The following is a 17766-nucleotide window of genomic DNA, read 5'->3' on the forward strand; positions in this document are numbered from 1 at the left end:
AAGAAGTTGGTGAGCAGGCTAATGTAGTTTCTGACTTCTTGAAATTTTGAGGGATCCAAAGTCAATGCAGCATTGCTAACACAGCCACTATTAAGCGGTTCTTATAAAGAAAGAAAAGCTTGTTGTTGATGACTGCATCTGGTAAGTAGTAACTATGATTGTTAATAAAGTAATATAAAAAATATGCTAATAAGTAATATAGCTATGTTATTGTTCATGAATGCTTTTTGTGTTTCAGGAGATCAGCTGTTTCCAGGTTGGAATCCACCTCACATTTAGGAATATGTGGAGCGCAACGAAACTGTGATCTTCAGTTTGAGAATCTGAATTGGAACATCAGAGTATAAAAACACAACAAACCGAAGAAATTCATATAATACTGCTGTTAACAAATTAGCCTTGATAGACAGGAAATACTTTGCTTGTCATAATCTGACTTAAGTAAAAAATTGTTGTAAAAACAAAGGCTCCTGGTTTTTCTTTCATTTGTGTAGGACTAGAAGAATACATGCATTTTCATTTAATATATGACTGATAAATCAAGCTTTGAGTAAGCATGATAGCTAAAAGCATTTGGAAATAACAAAATTAGCAGAAGTAATGCTTGGTACCTATTTAGAAGTGTACATGTTTGCGTAAGACCTCTAAAAGATTTGATGAATACAATACAGACATTTAGTAGCAAATTTGCATAGGCCCAACCCTTTAACAAATTAATGAGCACAGGAGGGCATCGGAGTTTTAGCATCAGAGTCTGACAAAGTCTAGGTTAAGGGGGAGGCATGCTGTACAGTGTTCCTGTCTGTGAAATGAGCTAACAGCTGGGCCAGAGGTTATCCCCAGAGGAAGATACAATTTAGGGAGCCAATCAGAAAAGACCCTCAAATTTTGAAGGGAAAAAGTCAGAGTAGATAAAAGGCTGTTGTCTGAATGGGCTAGCGGGGAAAGAAAGGAAGGAAGAAAAACTAAACTCAGGGTTGACCTGGACTTGGAGGAATTAGAAGCAATATATCTGTGTATGTTGCTTAGTCTTAGCTTAATGAAACTTTACAATTAGTTTAACTTGCTTGATCTGTCATAGCTTGCTTTAGTTTGGGTTGACTCCAGAAAGGCATGTCTTCAAATATGGTACTAGGATATCTGCTGGAGCTACACTTTACTGTTTCACCACAGAATCCTCACAGATGATAAAACTGACTAATGGAACTTGAAGGGAGATGATATCTGAACCAAATTATAGAGAACAAGTTTGGATTTGGATATCCATGGGGGGGGGGGAATACTGATTTTGTTGCGAATTTAAATAGAATATTTTTGGAGTCACTCGTGAATACCACTTGGGATGGAAATTACACATCTATCTAGGGAGTGAGTAGGAAATTGAATCAAGAAAAACAAATTATATCTGCTAGGCACCTTTTTATCTTTGCTGTCATGGACATATGCAGATCTTCCGTAAATAGACGTTAAACATGCCCATCTTGGGAGCTTTTCTTAAAACGAGTCTCTTAACTTGCCCTTATTAATATTTGAAGGGCTGTCATATATGGTAAGACCCAGTTTTGTACCATCAGATGTGACAGGACTCCCCCCCCCCCTTCCTGTAACCCTTTATGCACACACTCCATCTGCTCTGGCAGGTCCGCCAACCCACTGGAGTTTATAACAGAACTCTGGAGTGATCGTTCCTTTGTGTTTTGTCAAAAGAAGGTGCCGGTTTTGTTTCTTTCTGTTTTTCGGTAAAGAGCAACGTGTCAGTGCCAGAAGCATTTCCTGTATTGTAAAATGGTGCTAGATATGTGTCCGTCACCTTTTCATCATAATTGTATTGATGACAGGTTAAAAGTGTAGAGAGACGGGTATTTTACTTTCTTCTAGTCATCCTTTGAAGGAACCGACTGTTCTGATTACAGGGTATTTCTTTCATTTTAATAAACTTGAGTACCACATATCAGCTGAACATTAAATCCTCTTATGTAGGCCATCACAAGTTTTCAGTTCTTAATATTTCCTAAGTTGATTCTAACTGGCAAAGTGTCACCTGTTTGCTTTCATCATAAGACGAGCACTGCTGAGAATCTCTTGAGATGTAACCTACCTTTTCTGACAAAGCTTTTAAAGGGAGAAGTGTTTTAAGATATTACTTAAGCCTTGTGTTCAGCCTGCAAGACAAGCATCTAGCTTGCCAATGAAATAAATATGCATCCGAATCTTAAGATACATGTAAGGAAAAAGTAATTGTTATTTTTTAAGCCCAAAGACTTTCTGCACTACCACACACCATTTAGGATCAGGTAAGGGGTAATAATAATAATAATAAATATTATTTATACCCCACCCATCTGACTGGGTTTCCCTAGCCACTCTGAGCAACTCCCAACAGAGGACTAAAAACAGAATAAAACATCAAACTCCTCTAAACAGGGCTGCCTTCAGATTTCTTCTAAAAGTCAGATAGTTGTTTATTTCCTTGACATCTGATGGAAGGGCGTTCCCCAGGGCAGGTGCCACTACTGAGAAGGCCCTCTACCTGGTTCCCTGTAACCTCACTTCTCACAGGGAGGGAACCACCAGAAGGCCCTCGGCACTGGACCTTATATCATATGACTGGGTAGCAGTCGTATCAGCACAACACAGCTCAGTCAGGGTTGTGGGTTCAAGGTGAAAGATTCCTGCAGGGGTGGACTAGATGACCCTCATGGTTCCAACTCCAAAAATCCCTACTAAAACATGCTGTTACATGTCTGTGCCACAGTGACATTGCAGGCAAACTAGACAAGCAGTGGCTTCTTTAGGATTAGAGTGTAAATGTCTTTACCATTAAATTTGCTTTATTAAGTTCAGCCTGTATTTGTAGCATATGGCTAAAACCTAGTTTGATCATCTCCATTTTCTCTTAACACGCACATGTATAACCTTTATTAAAGGCAATACCATTTTGCCTCTTCTTTGTAGAGTTAACTTGAGATTTTTGCTCTGTCAGCTTATAGCAGTATAGAATTGATGTATCTGAAATGCAAGTCACCTTTTCCTTGTTTGTTTTCATTCATTTCCAACATTTCAGGTGTTTAAATCAGCCACATGACTTTCCCCAATAAAGTCCCTCTTCAGGTTTGTTTGTTTTTGTTACGTTTGGCATGTAAATTCCCCTTTCTCTTTTTTATTTTAATAGGGACACCTTGTGATTGGTGGTAAAGAAGTGACTCTGGAATACAGCCAGTCGCCTGAATTCTGGCACTGCAGGCGTGTGAGTATATGGAAAGAGAACTGCAAGTTATTTCAGAAAGAGCATTGAGAATTAGACCACAGATACAGTGTGTTGAATGCTATCCTGTTGGTGTGCTACTTTCTGGGGGAGAAATCTCCAGCTGCTAAGAATGTTGTGGGTATATGTGTACCATCCCTCTGCTGAGAAAATAAATGTGATTTTTTTTTGGATGTGGAATCTTCCTAAGCCCACATGGGATGGTGCTGCCAGGGTTTCCCCATTGGCAGGGGAGGGAATGTGCACAAAACTAGACGCTTTCTGAGTTGAGAATTCTTCCTCGAATTAAATGAGGCTTTTGTGAATTGGCGTCTAGTATAAAAATCCCAGAGGTATTTCCCCCGTTTATTTGCTTTATTTATTTGCTTATTTCATAAAATTTATACACTGCTTGACTGTAAGAAGAAAAAAACAACAACCCCTCAAAGTGGTTTACAACTTTGGTAAACAGTAAAATAAAGAAAAAATTATAACCCTACTTTAAAACATACAAAAGTTGAAGTCCTAAAAAAGATTAAAATTACCTCAACTTCCTAATTATCTGGGTAGGCTTATCTAAACAGCAGTGTTTTCAGTATGCGCAAAAAAGAGAGAATACAGTGAAGGCGCCTGCTTGATCTCAATAGGCAGGGAGTTCCAAAGTGTAGGAGTTGCCATATTAAATGATCAAGCTCTTACAAATGCAGAATGGGCATTATTTGGCACCCGCAGTACTTTAAAAACAGACATTAAAAGTAAGGAACCTGCACTACTGCAAAATGTTTTGTAATATATAGGGCTGCTGTAAACAATGAAGAAAATAAGCTTCACAGGTAGCTTGATCAAGAGCAGGTTTCATTACAAGGAAATTCCAATGAAGTACATAAGACTTGGATATTGCCAATGAGGAGTGATGATAATCAACAGCTTTGAGATTTTGTTCCATTGAACTCAAGACCTCTTCATGACATAGGCTCTGGTGCTGCTTGCCTAAGGCCTAAACTATACTATGAGCAGATGCATGGGAGCTGCCTGCTTGCGTCTCTCCAATAATGTGTAATTTGGGGGGCAGGGGGAGCATAATGTGTCATTCTGTAAGTATCCTTCCTCTCCCCCACCTGCCCCAATTCATTTAGCTGCCGCTTTCAAGGGTTGGGTAGACAGTAGCATGACAAAACATCATGCTTTTTATCTGCACAATACCATGCAGATTGGGGCAGATGGGGCTCAACAACCTGGGAAGAAGAACCTCATCAATCTAGGAGAAGGAAAACTCTGGTCTCAAACCTCTGCTCTCTTGTGGAATATCTTTGGGACAAGAAAAGGCTTAGGAGTGAACCCTACACAAATCCGGAATGGAGCCCTAAGACATTTGGATAGCGTCTTGTATGCCTCCTTCCGGGAACTCCTACAGCCAAGCTGGTGCCAAACATATTGCTCTGCTTCCCTTTGGGCCACATCAGTGAGGTCTTGTCATCAGGGCAGCCCAGGACCACCATATGTATTGCCTAATGCAGTGGTTTCACTTCATCCCTAGAGGCGCACTCCAGACAGATGCCACCAACCCTGGAGATGTAGGTGGTAGCACACACACACATTTTGATGCAACTTTCAGCTTATGCTTTAATAAAGCAATGGTGCAACTTTCAGCTTATGCTTTAATAAAGCAATGGCATTTGTATAAGAGCCAGGAAGTATATTGGATGGAGAAAAATATTTTAAGTGTCTTTCCCTCATGCTGTGCCTCTTTCATTGCAGTGTAAAGTGTCCACAGTAGGGTATCGGTCATCCTGTTATTACTGCAGACTCCCAAGAGATGGTGAGCCTACTTTTCTTTAATTGACATTTAAATAAACAAATAGTAGTGTGAATACTAAGTGAATAAAAAACTGAGATGCACGTGGCCCTCCAGATGTTGTAGACCACAACTCCCATTGGCACCAACAACATCTGGAGGGCTGTAGGTTCCTCAACTATGATGTTCTAGCAAATATTGCCAGCATTATTTGTAGAGTTATTGTGTTCCTTTCTGCAGATGGTTAACTTAAAGCTAGTCAAGCACTCTCCTTGACAGAGAGATTGGTCCGGACTTGGAACAGTCTAAGTTTGTATTAGTTGCAATACTATTTTTTTTTTTTTTGCTTGAAAGTGCAGTGTTTCATCCAAAGTCTCTCTCTTCAGTAATGCTATGTTGGCAAGCTGGCACTACCAAAGAGTGAGGAAGGGAAGAAATTACCTCCCAAGCTGTTAAAGGCTAATGATGGAGATTTAGAGGAACAAGTGGTGCTACTCATGTTTATGCTGATCCTTGTATCTGGTTTGTTAGTGTGATCCTGTCTATCACTGGTGTAAATCACTAACAAGTCTATAATATGTAGACGGCTAAGCTGAAAACAGTTTTCACTAGTACATATAAGGGACTAAAAGAACCGTTTTAATACAGTGGTTACTGCAGACAGGGCTTCACTTGTTTTACTTTTTGCTAGTAACAGAAGAAAAGGTTGAAAAGGGGGAGGAAGAGTTATCTGAGGAACCAACACCAGAGGAAGAACCTCTTAAGGACCCTGCTCCCCCACAGGAACCTTCTCCTCAGAAACCTCCTTCTGAGCAGGGAAGTCAACCTCAGGAACCTGAACCCAAGAAGGATGAAAGTAGGGAACAATGGCCTTCACGAGAAAAGAAAAGGGACTCTGAAATGTACCCACCTCGAAGGGAGAACCAAGAACATGGTTCAAGAAGAGAATCCATGGAAAGCAAACACCAGGAGGATGAGAGTAAAAGTAAGTAGATTATACTTGCAAGCATTTGGTCTCACTGACTGAGTTCATAATGGACACTTGAGTAACTTGCAAAAAGAGGCTTGGATTCAAGCTTGCAGTTTAGAATTCTCTTTGTGTCCTGTAGCATTATTGATTTTAACACTGGTCTTCAAGTCAGCTGAGCCTAATACCAGGAGCTTTTGACATAGGATGACAGAAAAGATGAAGTACATTTCTCCTCCTGAATTAATATTTCACTTTCTCCTTGTAACTTTGTAACAGCAATTATGCTAAAACGCATCCCTCGCTTCACTCCGCCAGAAGTGATTGTAGGACTTCTGGCACCCTACGTCCGCTTGTCTACTTCAAGTGTGCGTGTCATGAAGAACAAAGCCGGTCGGATGGGCTACACCTATGGCTTCATTGAACTGGACTCTCATGCTGTATGTTGTCATTCGCCACCCACCACCGCACAGTATAGTATTGACAATTCTATGGTAGACATACACTTGTGCAAACAGTGTCACCCGTCCTGTAGCTCCCCTCCCCCATGTGATTCACGGGGAAGGAGAGGAAGAACAATTCTGTCAAATCTGGAGCAACACTGGATGTTTTCCTGTGCCTTTATCTTCTTATGTGACGGAGCCCCTTTCTGGCTCGTGTTTTTGTGTATAATGTTTAGTTACAATATTGGAACTACTTCTTCTGCCTTCTCTGTCCAAGGCTAGCCAGCAGTGGTTGATAGTTAATGCATTAAGAGGATGCTTTTCCTCCTGATGTGGCCATAAAGCTTCCACTTTATAGTTTATTAAGCACAGCTCAGTGTTGTCTCCAAGCACAAAACTGTGGTTAACCTTAACTATGGTTTACAAAAAGAAGCCAGCTTCATAAATCATAGTTTGAAGCTGACTTGCTTTAGAAAACCATGGTAGAGAGTACCTGTTTTGTTTCATTTCACCTGTAATTCTGAGCTATAGTTAGTCAAGCTTCTGAACTCCTTGTGGCTATGTGTCATAGTCTGGGTTTGAGCTTTTTCTTCAGGGCATAAAGGCTGGGCCAAGAGAAAGAGTATGCCTCGGATCAACTGGTGTCAGAGGGAACTGGTGACCAAGAGGAGGAAAGTGAGAGCTCCTTTGGGGACGGGTGGGACTCACTTGGATTTAGGGCCGCTAGAGGAACTTGATGGGTGGGGGTATAAATAATAAAATTATTATTATTGTGACAACTTATTTCTGGCTTAGTGGCTCAAACTTCTCTCCCCCACCCCCCACGCCCAACTGGATTCTTGTCTCCACAGGAAGCAGTCCGCATAGTGAAGGTTTTACAAGATCTGGATCCCCCAATCAGCATAGATGGCCGTGCTGTGGATGTAAACCTAGCCACCGGAAAGAGGAGGTAATAGAAACCTCACTAAAAATACACAATTGTGACTCTGTGTTATCAACATATGCTTTTACACCAGGCACCAAAACATTCAGATCGATGCTTGACTATACATTTGAGGGAAGTTTTGCAGAGGACGTTTTTTTACAAAAAAACCAAAACAAAACAGTAGCATTATGACTATATGCAGTTGAATCTCCTTGTTAAGATGGCTGTGCTATTGAACTCAGCTCATAGTTCCTTTGCAACAATGTGGTGATATCACATCTAAGCCATTTGGAAGGTAGCCATAGTGAACATGAGCAACAGCCGACTGAGCTATAAAGCCAAGCTTCTTGTTGACCAAATTGCCCACTGAAACTAGTAACGTTAGAGTGAAGCAAAAGTAACACTTGCCATGCATGTAGCATCTTCAGAAAACTTAAATTGGTATTAATTCAGATGTTCTCTTTCTGTTGCTAGAAACGAATATGGAGACCATGGTGATGTTCCACGCTATAGCCAGGTATGGTTGTAGTACAATCTGTGATGGCACTCTGAGGGAATTGACTCCTGCCTCTCAGCTATGCGAACACTGAGGGATTGAAGAGTTTGATTTATGAGTGTTTGCTGGCATTCTTAACTGTTCTATAGAAGTTGCCACTAGGGAAATAACCTGTATTTTCCAGTATTGGTTCAGATTACTGCCCTTCCAATCTTCCTCCATGATGAGCAGGAGAAAGTCATCTCTTCTGTAGGCATTTCGGTAATACACATCTGATCTGACTTGGCGCCTTTTGATGTCAATAGAGGACCACATACTGGCTTTCCTGAGTTTCACATTTAGGTCAGAGAAGCATACATAGGTGCCTTTTATTGCATGACAACCCAGTACATGCAGATTAGTCTGGAGTACTTTAAATTGTGGGGAAATGTCCACCAGATGTTCTGCTTTCTTGGTTTGTGTTTTTAAATGCCTTTTCTGTATTAGGGCAAACGAGGCACAGGTGACAGGAGAGGCGCTGACTCACAGAAGCGAAGATCAGAGTGTAAGACTCAACTTCATTTTCTTGTTACTGTGTTCTTCTGGTCACTTTCTACTTGTGAAAGCTCAGTGTCCTTATTCCCTTTTTAAAAATGTTCCTTATATAGGGTTATAACCAACAAAGCACTGATGTGAATGTTCCATCAGTATAGATTTCTACTTGTGCAACAGAACATTCTTCCCTCCTCTTACCCCTGTGCACCCCCTAAATCTATTCTAGGGGTTTCCCCAAACATCTGGAGCAGATTTGGGGCAGGGGGAAGTCTAGTTGTGAAAATGGAAATCCTTACGCTGACAAGATATTTTGGTTGAATTCTGGCCATAGGATTGTTGACATTTTCAATAACAATTAGAAGTTTTTGCAAATGCACTTTTCAAAGCTGAGTATGCTTTGAAACAAAACATTTACACCAGCCTTAAATTTCCTGTTTTTGGATTTTGTATTGGACATAGGAGATTTTTCAGTAGAAGTAAGTGTTGATCCTATGTTTGACTTTCATTCCGACTGCAAAAACTTGCAAGAACTTTTTCTGACTTGAAAAATTCAGCCAAATTGAGTGTAGAACCGTAAGGCTTCCCTGCGCTAAATGTGGCTTGCCTGTGAGCCATATCTGGCTTACCAAGTCATAGGAAGTAGACATTGGTCCCCATCAATCCTGATGGGATCAGGAGATCAAGCTATCTATCCTTTAGAGAGCGATTGGGAGATAGAATCCCTCTGCTTGTTCTTTAGAGATCTACTCCAAAAGGTAGCCAAAGGAATCTTTTGTCTCTGATCTCAGCACTATGTACCATAGCAATGATATTGAAGATTAAGCCTAGTCTTTAAGATGAAAAGCCAGCATTTTCCCTCTCCTTTAGCACTGGAATGGGGAGTGCTGTGAGTACTGGTTTTGTGTATGTGGTTCTGCATGTGTTTATATTTATTTATTTATATTTATTATCCTGGCAACCCTTTTGGAATCTTCCCCCTCGAACACCAGAATGTCTTGGGCCATCTCTGTTTTTATTTAAATAATGTTTGACATCTTCAGAAGTATAAGTTTGTCCTTACTTCTTTTTCCCCCTCAGCTTCTTCCGATGTGTCCACATTCATTTATGATCCAGACACTGGAAACTATTTTGACCCCATTACAGGGATATACTATGATCCCAATACTCAGGTGAGGGCATGTGCACGTGTGTGCTCACTTTGCCATTTCAGTGCCAGGAAAAAATATTCTCTAAACATGTGCCAAATATCTCCTTCCAGAGAGATGTTCCAATGGGTCGAGAAGCATCTTCATCCCCACCACCACATACTGGGAGGAGGCGCAGGAGCCAGGATAGGTCAAGTGAACGAGATGAGCCATCCAGTAGAGATAACCGAGAGAGAAGAGAGAGACACAGAAACAAGTCGGCCAAGGTAAAATATCTGCGCCATCATCATTCTTATGAACTGTACAAATTGGCATGGTCCAAAGATTAATGCTGCCATAGTCAAAGCTTGCTTTTGCAGCTAGGCAAGTCTAGGAATTTGCAAAATATGCAATAGATAGGGTTTAGCTTAACCTGTAGATAATCCAATTTCCTTTTAAACTCATAATCCTTTTAAGGCACCCAGCTTCTTCATGAGCACAAAAACTCATTTGATCATAAAAACAAGCAGATCAAACACTCTTTCAAAGGAGGGCACAGGTATGTGGATCCAGAAACCAAGTGCTATTAAACCTAAGTGTGTATTTTAAAAGATGCAAGCAAAGTAACTAAAATATAAAAATCATTATTTGTAGAAAATACTATGATTCACTGGACTGTTGAAATGGTACATTGCAGATCAGACCACTTGAGTGTACACAACATTTTAAAAATGACCATTCTTGAAAACATACAATCCAACTTTGTCCCTGAAGTTGCCAAGAGAGCAAAGCCCAGTTCACATCCAGAACTGAGAGTTCCAAGAGAGGTGTTAGTAAGCCCATAAGTGGGCACAAGTAGTTCAGTATAACTGTCAATAATTATTTTCTTCTTTTGAGATAAAAGTTCTGAGAGTGACAGAGGACTGTAATTTGATTTAGAGGCTGCTTCCTCAAATTGCTCAAGCTTCTAGTTTTCCTGTGACTCATCCTGAACAAATAGGAGAATTTTCCAGTAGTAAACTGGATATCTAAAATACCAAGTTTCCATGCACAATAAATCTGGTCTGATTCTTGTTGTGTAATCTCCAGGGAATCTTACATGCTAAGAGTTACCCAGTAAATGAGTGCATTGCACTTGCCCTTGTTTAAAAGCTAGTTTGACTTGATCTGAACAGGGAGGGAAGAGCAACATTAATTGAATTCAAGAACAGGTGCTGAAAGCATATTTTCAACATCTCATACAGCCAGTTGCAGATTTCAACATTTGGCATACGCGTTCCTCCTTACATCTTTGATGCGCTGTTTGCCAAGTATCTACCAGCTACACAATCCCTTTTGAACACCCCTCTGACTCTCAGCCACAGTTTGTCATTCTTTGATGCAGAAGAGTATAACTGAGCATAGCAAAAGTGAGAGAGACAAGAAACCATGTATCTCCTTTATGCTTGTTGCTGTAAAGGAAGTAAAGGTACTAGTAAGAAAAATGATTGGAGGCAGACAGTGGGGAAGCCGAGCTGGCAGTAAGTTTTAACTCCCAGCCTTAATGTTTCAGAATGAGAATCCAGAAGAAAAACTTCCTGCAGAAGATGTCTTTAAAAAACCACTACCTCCAACACTGAAAAAAGAAGAGAGTACACCCCCAGTAAGGACTTTACTTGGCATTTGTCATCTGGAACATTTAATTATTATTTATTGATCTTATCAAGTATGAGGCTTGCTGTCCTGCTGAAATTTGTCTGGTGCATGTTGTAGTAAGCTAGTCAGTAACAATTCTTAGCATTGTAGCAGGGAAAGTGTCCTGTCCCCCTCTTTCTTGCAGCAACACTGAATGGGCTGCTGTGTGGTGAGGTGGCCTTGTGGACTGTATCCCTAAACCTACTTTCAAGTGAGAGCCATTGAACTTAGTGGGACTTACTTCTGAATAAACTTGCATGCATAGGATTTTGTTGTTAGTGTTTCTCTTGATGGACTAAGTTGTTTAGATTTCATTTCTCTTCATATCAGTTTTTTAAAATTGATTGAAAATGAGGAGAAATTGTAACAGATTTCAAATTGTCCGTGTAATGTGCATCAAAAAAAGCAACATGTCAACAGGAGCACCATGTGCAAGACAGAAGAGACAGCAGTGCTGACTTAGATTTGGTCTACACATGCAGCAGAATGTTGCATTCAACTTGTGAGCTAGTTGAATGGCCTGTACCGTTTCAGTCTCTTGTTTCAATCAGGGATTGAGTCAAAGTCAAATTTATGCAACAATAGTACCAGTTCCCAATTATCTTTATTTTGCATGCAGGCACCCCTTCCGTTTGTCTTCTTACATTTTGGCTATCAGTTTCCCCCCTAGTGAGTTCATGGTAGAGGTGAGATTCAAACCAGGGATTTCCCTGATTGTAGCTTAGTCACTTAGCAACTGTAAGCTAAAGGTAAAGGTACCCCTGCCCGTACGGGCCAGTCTTGACAGACTCTAGGGTTGTGCGCCCATCTCACTCAAGAGGTCGAGGGCCAGCGCTGTCCAGAGACACTTCTGGGTCACGTGGCCAGCGTGACATCGCTGCTCTGGCGAGCCAGCAAAGCACACGGAAACGCCGTTTACCTTCCCGCCAGTAAGCGGACCCTATTTATCTACTTGCACTTTGACGTGCTTTCGAACTGCTAGGTTGGCAGGCGCTGGGACCGAGCAACGGGAGCGCACCCCGCCGCGGGGATTTGAACCGCCGACCTTTTGATCGGCAAGCCCTAGGCGCTGGGGCTTTTACCCACAGCGCCACCTGCATCCCTGTTAGCAACAGTAATACATCAGTTAAGGCATCTAAGACCTCAGATCCACTGAATTGGCTTTGGTTTGCATGTGGTTCTCATTCTGCCCCCCCCCCCTCCGCCTCTTCAGCCAAAGGTGGTGAATCCTCTGATAGGACTCCTAGGAGAATATGGTGGAGACAGTGACAATGAGGAGGAGGAGGAGGAAGAAGAGGAACCACAGCCACAGCCTCCACGGCCACCAGTGCAACAGGAGGAACGGCCACAGAAGCTTGAAAACGATGAAGAAAAGCTGACTGACTGGAATAAGTTAGCATGTTTACTTTGCCGGAGACAGTTTCCAAATAAAGAAGTCCTGATCAAGCATCAACAACTTTCCAATCTTCACAAAGTAAGGAAAAAAGCAACCCGTTCAGGAGAATCTGCTATTCATGCTTTATCTTGCATAAAATAAAACTTCTCCATATTTCACAAGCACCTCTCAAAGATGTAATTTTTCCTGATTTCTCTTTCCTTCCTGTATTGTGTCCTGCTTGAATGCACTCCTTTCTCTTTTCAGTGCTGTGATCTGCTAGTGCTATGCCTGCTTTTGAAAACAGCTTCAAATCCTGGTTTCAGATTGTGTTAACCGCAAGGCAGGTGTAGCATTAAACCATGGTTCATACTGAAAAGGGACGGAGGAAAGAGGATGGTACATGTGAGCTTGTGGGAGATATCAGAAAGTGTTAGATGATCATTATGATCCTGTTTTCCCTTTCCCCAAAATTAGCTCAGTGCAAACCTTTCCAATCCCCTTCTCAGCAGAAATAAAAATCAGAACAACAGTGAGAAATCAACAACAGTGTTAGATTAGCCAAAGGCTTCCTAAAAATCCCAGGTTATACCTGAAAGGGAACAGTCATTGCCTGCTGAGTTTCTCTGGGGAGGGCATTCCACCAAGTTGGTGCCCAAGCTTCATTTGGCAATGACACCCGAAACAAGGCCTCAGGTGGCCATTTTTGAGAGAATGAAAAGCTGTCTTTTTAGGAACAGCAATACATGGAATGGATATGAATAAATTTAATTTCTTTGCTTTCATTTTGTACTCTTAGGTATATTTATTTTGTAGTAATATGTACTCAGCTGTTGGAATTCAGTATAGCACTTCGTTTTATTTCCAATTGTTTGTCCATGCATCCTACTATCTCACACTACTTAAGAAATGGCTAAACATTTTACATGGCTAGAATAAATATTTTTCATTGCATGAAGCGAGACAATTCAAAAGCTATTCATTCATTTTGCTTCTTACAGCAAAACCTAGAAATTCATCGTAAAATAAAACAATCGGAACAAGAGCTTGCGTATTTGGAGAGGCGAGAACGTGAGGTAATTACATCTGCTTTGTATGGTCCTGTGCAGCTGTGGCTCTGCATAAACAAAACACTAATTCCCTGTGGGCCCCACCAATGCTTACTTGTGTGTGTGTGTGTGTGTACACACACACACACACACACACGCGCACACACACACACACACACACACACACACACACACAGTGCAGCAGGTATCTAGATTCTAGGCTTAAGTGACTCCTGAAAGTGAATTAAACAATCATCCATCATCTATCCAATTTTTTGTCATGCCGTGACAGCCTTAAGCAGCACCATCAGTTGATACTGCGAACTTTCCTTTGTGTGACCTCTGTGCCTCCCTGAGATTTTCCTTGCCATCTGGAGAGTGCTGTTGTTTACCTTGTTTTTCTGGGTGCCATTAGTGTACCTGCTATTTAGAAATAAAGTCAAGTGCCAATAAAAGCTCCAAGTGGGAAAGAATTAAGCAACCTGATCGTGTAGGAACATGGTTTGTTATAAACACCCAGCCCTGGGGACTCTTGTCTTAGCTGTGCACAGAGACTGCACTGGCTCTCGTCTTGCCTTGATAGGGAGAGACACAAAATGGATCTGTCAGAAGATGTAGACTCTGACTGCTAAATTTATGCCCACAGAAAAGTCTTGCTTTCAGTGTGCAGCAGTGTTCTTGGATCTGAATGTCAGGCCCCTCTCTGCCTTAATGCTAGCACTTCATTCCACACTTCCAAAGAAAATTAAACACCTTGAAAGATAACCAAATGGTTTCAATTTTATGGAGATGCAAAATCAAAGTGGCTGATACTTGTACTTTGATATTACATTGATAATACAAAGTTAATAAGATGGGTAGGCTCTTGTAGATGCTTGTTTGGAAGTGTCTGGAAAATAAAGCAAGATGCTCTGTTGCAGTGCTGAGGGACTACTGGGGAATTTTTCTCCACTCCTTAGGTTAGTTGCACAAATGTGTAATTTTTAGTGAATGAATGCATTTTGGGAGGGAAAAATCTGTGATGCCATCTTCACTAACTCTGCCTTTTAATATAAAGGGAAGGTTTAAAGAAAAAGGAGGTGACAGAAGAGAGAGATTTGAGGAACGGAACTCTCCAGAGAGAAAACGACCGAAGAATTTCAGGAATTCTGAAAGGTATTGGGACATTCTTGTCTCAAAGCTGTTTTTGCCAGCTTATTCCTTAACAGGGAAACAGGCTGCTTTGCAAAGTGTGATCTCTTTTTGTTAGAGGCTCAATGACTATCTTACAGGGATGCCATAGTAATGGCTTTGCTGCATTGACAGATGGTGCATTGGTGGTGATGGGGGGAACTGAAGTGCCTCCCAACTCTTTCAGTTGTATCCAGCTAAGTTCTATTCAGAATAGATCTATTAAAATTAATGCACCCTGGCCTAGATGCTCATTCTTTAGGCATCTAACAGCCTGGCTCCTTAAAGTTTCTTTGCATCTATAAAACATGCTATTGCTTATACAATAATTTCTATAGCAGATAATGCTCCTGAAAGTTTATTCATGCCAGCATACTTATATTTGTTTGCAGTGATTACAAGCCCACAGATAGAGGAAGACTGGAGAGCAATAACAAAGGAAGCCGTATGATGCAGGCTATGGGCTGGAAGGAAGGTTCAGGTCTGGGTCGCAATGAACAGGGCATGACGTCACCAGTGGAGGTAAAATTCTTGTGTTTGCAAAGGCAACTGTTTTGAATTATTGCATCTTACAAGCATGAACAGTATCCCTGCAGTATCTCTGCGTACTGGCATCTGAAGTGCTATTAGTGGAAGTGAGGTAAAGGGTCTTCTTGGTTTCAGCACCCATGATATGGAATATCCTGCCCTGGGAAGTCAATCTGTCCTCCTTATTAGCAGAGTCTTCACATGAAAACATTGCTGTTCTAGTTATATTTTTTGTTAACTCCTGTTACGTTAGCTGTCTTGAGCACTTAACTGAAGTGGAAAGTGAGGGGTATGTTTTTTTTTTTAATGTGGTTGGCAATACTGGAGCAAGGTGGGTTGTGGTGTTGAAGGTGGGATTCAGAAAAGGATCCCCAAGAATAGAGGTGGCATAGCATGGCCACTTAAAGGACCAAACACTCAGTGTCCTTATTTACAGCATTTTTTAGGCAAAGCTAGCTGGTATTAAATTATGTATTCCCTGTACATCATCCTTACTCAAAGCAATATTGTTAAGCTATGTTTTAAATAGCTTGAAATGGCTTTTGATTATTCATGTACTCACTTGACCATGTAAAGAGCTAAAACTGTCTAGGGATAGGGGTGTGTGCAAGTCCTGCCCGCAATGTCCCTGCATGGGGGCTCCTTTCTGATTTTTGCCCAGTGAGTGGAAAGACATGAGGAGCCTCAATGGGTGGGGATTTGCGGGGAGGGGCAGTTTTCACCCTCATGAGTTTGGTGAATGCCTGAACTGGACCTGTCTGTAACATGCCAAGCAATGTTTATTCCTTCCCTAGTGATAAGAGGTGAACTTGGTGAATGTTCTAGGTGCAAGTACAACTAGCTGCTTTTATCTCTCCCTCCCTCTCTCTCTCTATTTTTCCAGGCTGAAAGTCGAAAGAGGGGAGCAGGATTAGGGACCCAAGGGAGGCCCAGCAGAAGGCAATCTAATGAAACGTACCGAGATGCTGTGCGGCGAGTCATGTTTGCCCGCTACAAGGAACTTGAATAAACCTGGAAAGAAATCCCACCATACCCAACACACCCCATACCCTTTGGCCCTTCTTTGTGTCTGTCTTGTTTTTTGAATCAATGTTTTTTTGCTGCTGAAGTGTGTTTTTGTTTTTGGAATAAAACAAAAAAGTCAATGTTGGGTCTCTTCTTTCCCTCTTTCCAGATTTTTGAGCTGAACTTTCCCTGGGAAATAGTTTTGATTCAAATCCCTTTGAAATGATAGTACATTGTTATATAATAGCAGCCTCATTCTTTCATAAACTGAAAGAAAATAAGATTACTGATATACCATGAACAATATGGAAATATTAAAGAAGTAATAAATGACTTCATATGAACAAAAAGGGAAATCGAAAGCAGTGCAATGTTACCAAAATAATTGATACAGCACAATGTATAAAGAAAATAACAGCAATTGCATAAGATTAATTTGGCCACCTCATGAGAAGAGAAGACTCCCTGGAAAAGACCCTGATGTTGGGAAAGATGGAGGGCACAAGGAGAAGGGGACGACAGAGGATGAGATGGTTGGATAGTGTTCTTGAAGCTACAAACATGAGCCTGACCAAACTGCGGGAGGCGGTGGAAGACAGGAGTGCCTGGCGTGCTCTGGTCCATGGGGTCACGAAGAGTCGGACACGACTAAACGACTAAACAACAACAACAACAGATATTATATAAAATTACCAAGCTCTATATTGTAGCCTCCTAATGCTTACTGCAGCCCATCTATTTCTAAAGCACTGTAAGTTTCCTAGCTGTTCTAGCCACATGGTATTTCAGCATTAAGCTGAAGAGAAGAATCATACGGTATGCTGCTGGTTTTAGCCACAGGCAGTGCAACCCTAAGCATAGCTACTCAGAAGCAAGTCACACAGTGTTCAATGGGATTTAATCTTAGGTAAATATGTATAGGATTCCAGCCTGGAGTATGCTACAATATTATGAGAACCTAGTATTTTTTTCACCCATTTGATGAGTGGGCAATATCAATATCCTCTTAACCCATGCTTTCACAACAAATGCCTCCTTTTGGGCAAAGGGTTTAATTCTTACTAACCAGGGGTGCATGTAAACAATGCACAAATTCAAATGTTTGGGAATAGAAATACACAAACCATTTTAGGCTACCATTTTCCTGTTTACAGCCTCCACACCCACTACTGTATCCCTGCTGGGGAAAGCTATATATGCATCAGTATGATACCAGTCTTACTTCAGAGCCAAATAAGGGTGTGCAGGTGAGAGATTGTAATCTGAAAAAATGATGGGGAGTGGCAGTGTTCTCACTGGAGCCAACTTCTACATAAACACGCTTAGGATGCTTTTCCAACTAATGTGCTTGGTTGCCCATTTAGCTAACTGCTTTCAGTTTGTACAGAAACCATAAAGCTTCCCTTTAAGTTGATAATTTGAATTTCAAACAACCTT

General features: G+C 41.2%; 1 protein-coding gene across 3 annotated transcripts in view; it reads left to right on the forward strand.

Annotated features, from left to right (window-relative positions):
• Positions 1-16469, forward strand: part of RBM6 (RNA binding motif protein 6) — a 54211-nt gene extending 37742 nt beyond the window's left edge. For 2 of the 3 annotated variants that reach the window (XM_028718632.2, XM_028718633.2), the window contains exons 7-21: positions 3173-3247; positions 5003-5063; positions 5731-6024; positions 6286-6446; positions 7301-7398; positions 7849-7891; positions 8357-8414; positions 9482-9573; positions 9663-9815; positions 11081-11170; positions 12416-12676; positions 13579-13653; positions 14684-14781; positions 15189-15318; positions 16208-16469. In XM_028718632.2, the coding sequence (XP_028574465.2) occupies positions 3173-3247; positions 5003-5063; positions 5731-6024; positions 6286-6446; positions 7301-7398; positions 7849-7891; positions 8357-8414; positions 9482-9573; positions 9663-9815; positions 11081-11170; positions 12416-12676; positions 13579-13653; positions 14684-14781; positions 15189-15318; positions 16208-16333 (1815 nt within the window). In that variant the 3' untranslated portion in view covers positions 16334-16469. The remainder of the gene's footprint in view (positions 1-3172; positions 3248-5002; positions 5064-5730; positions 6025-6285; positions 6447-7300; positions 7399-7848; positions 7892-8356; positions 8415-9481; positions 9574-9662; positions 9816-11080; positions 11171-12415; positions 12677-13578; positions 13654-14683; positions 14782-15188; positions 15319-16207) is intronic. The other variant, XM_028718634.2, reaches the window with a different exon arrangement.
• Positions 16470-17766: the final 1297 nt, after the last annotated feature.

The sequence above is a fragment of the Podarcis muralis genome, chromosome 2 (genome assembly GCF_964188315.1).
Source record: "Podarcis muralis chromosome 2, rPodMur119.hap1.1, whole genome shotgun sequence".
NCBI lineage: Eukaryota > Metazoa > Chordata > Lepidosauria > Squamata > Lacertidae > Podarcis > Podarcis muralis.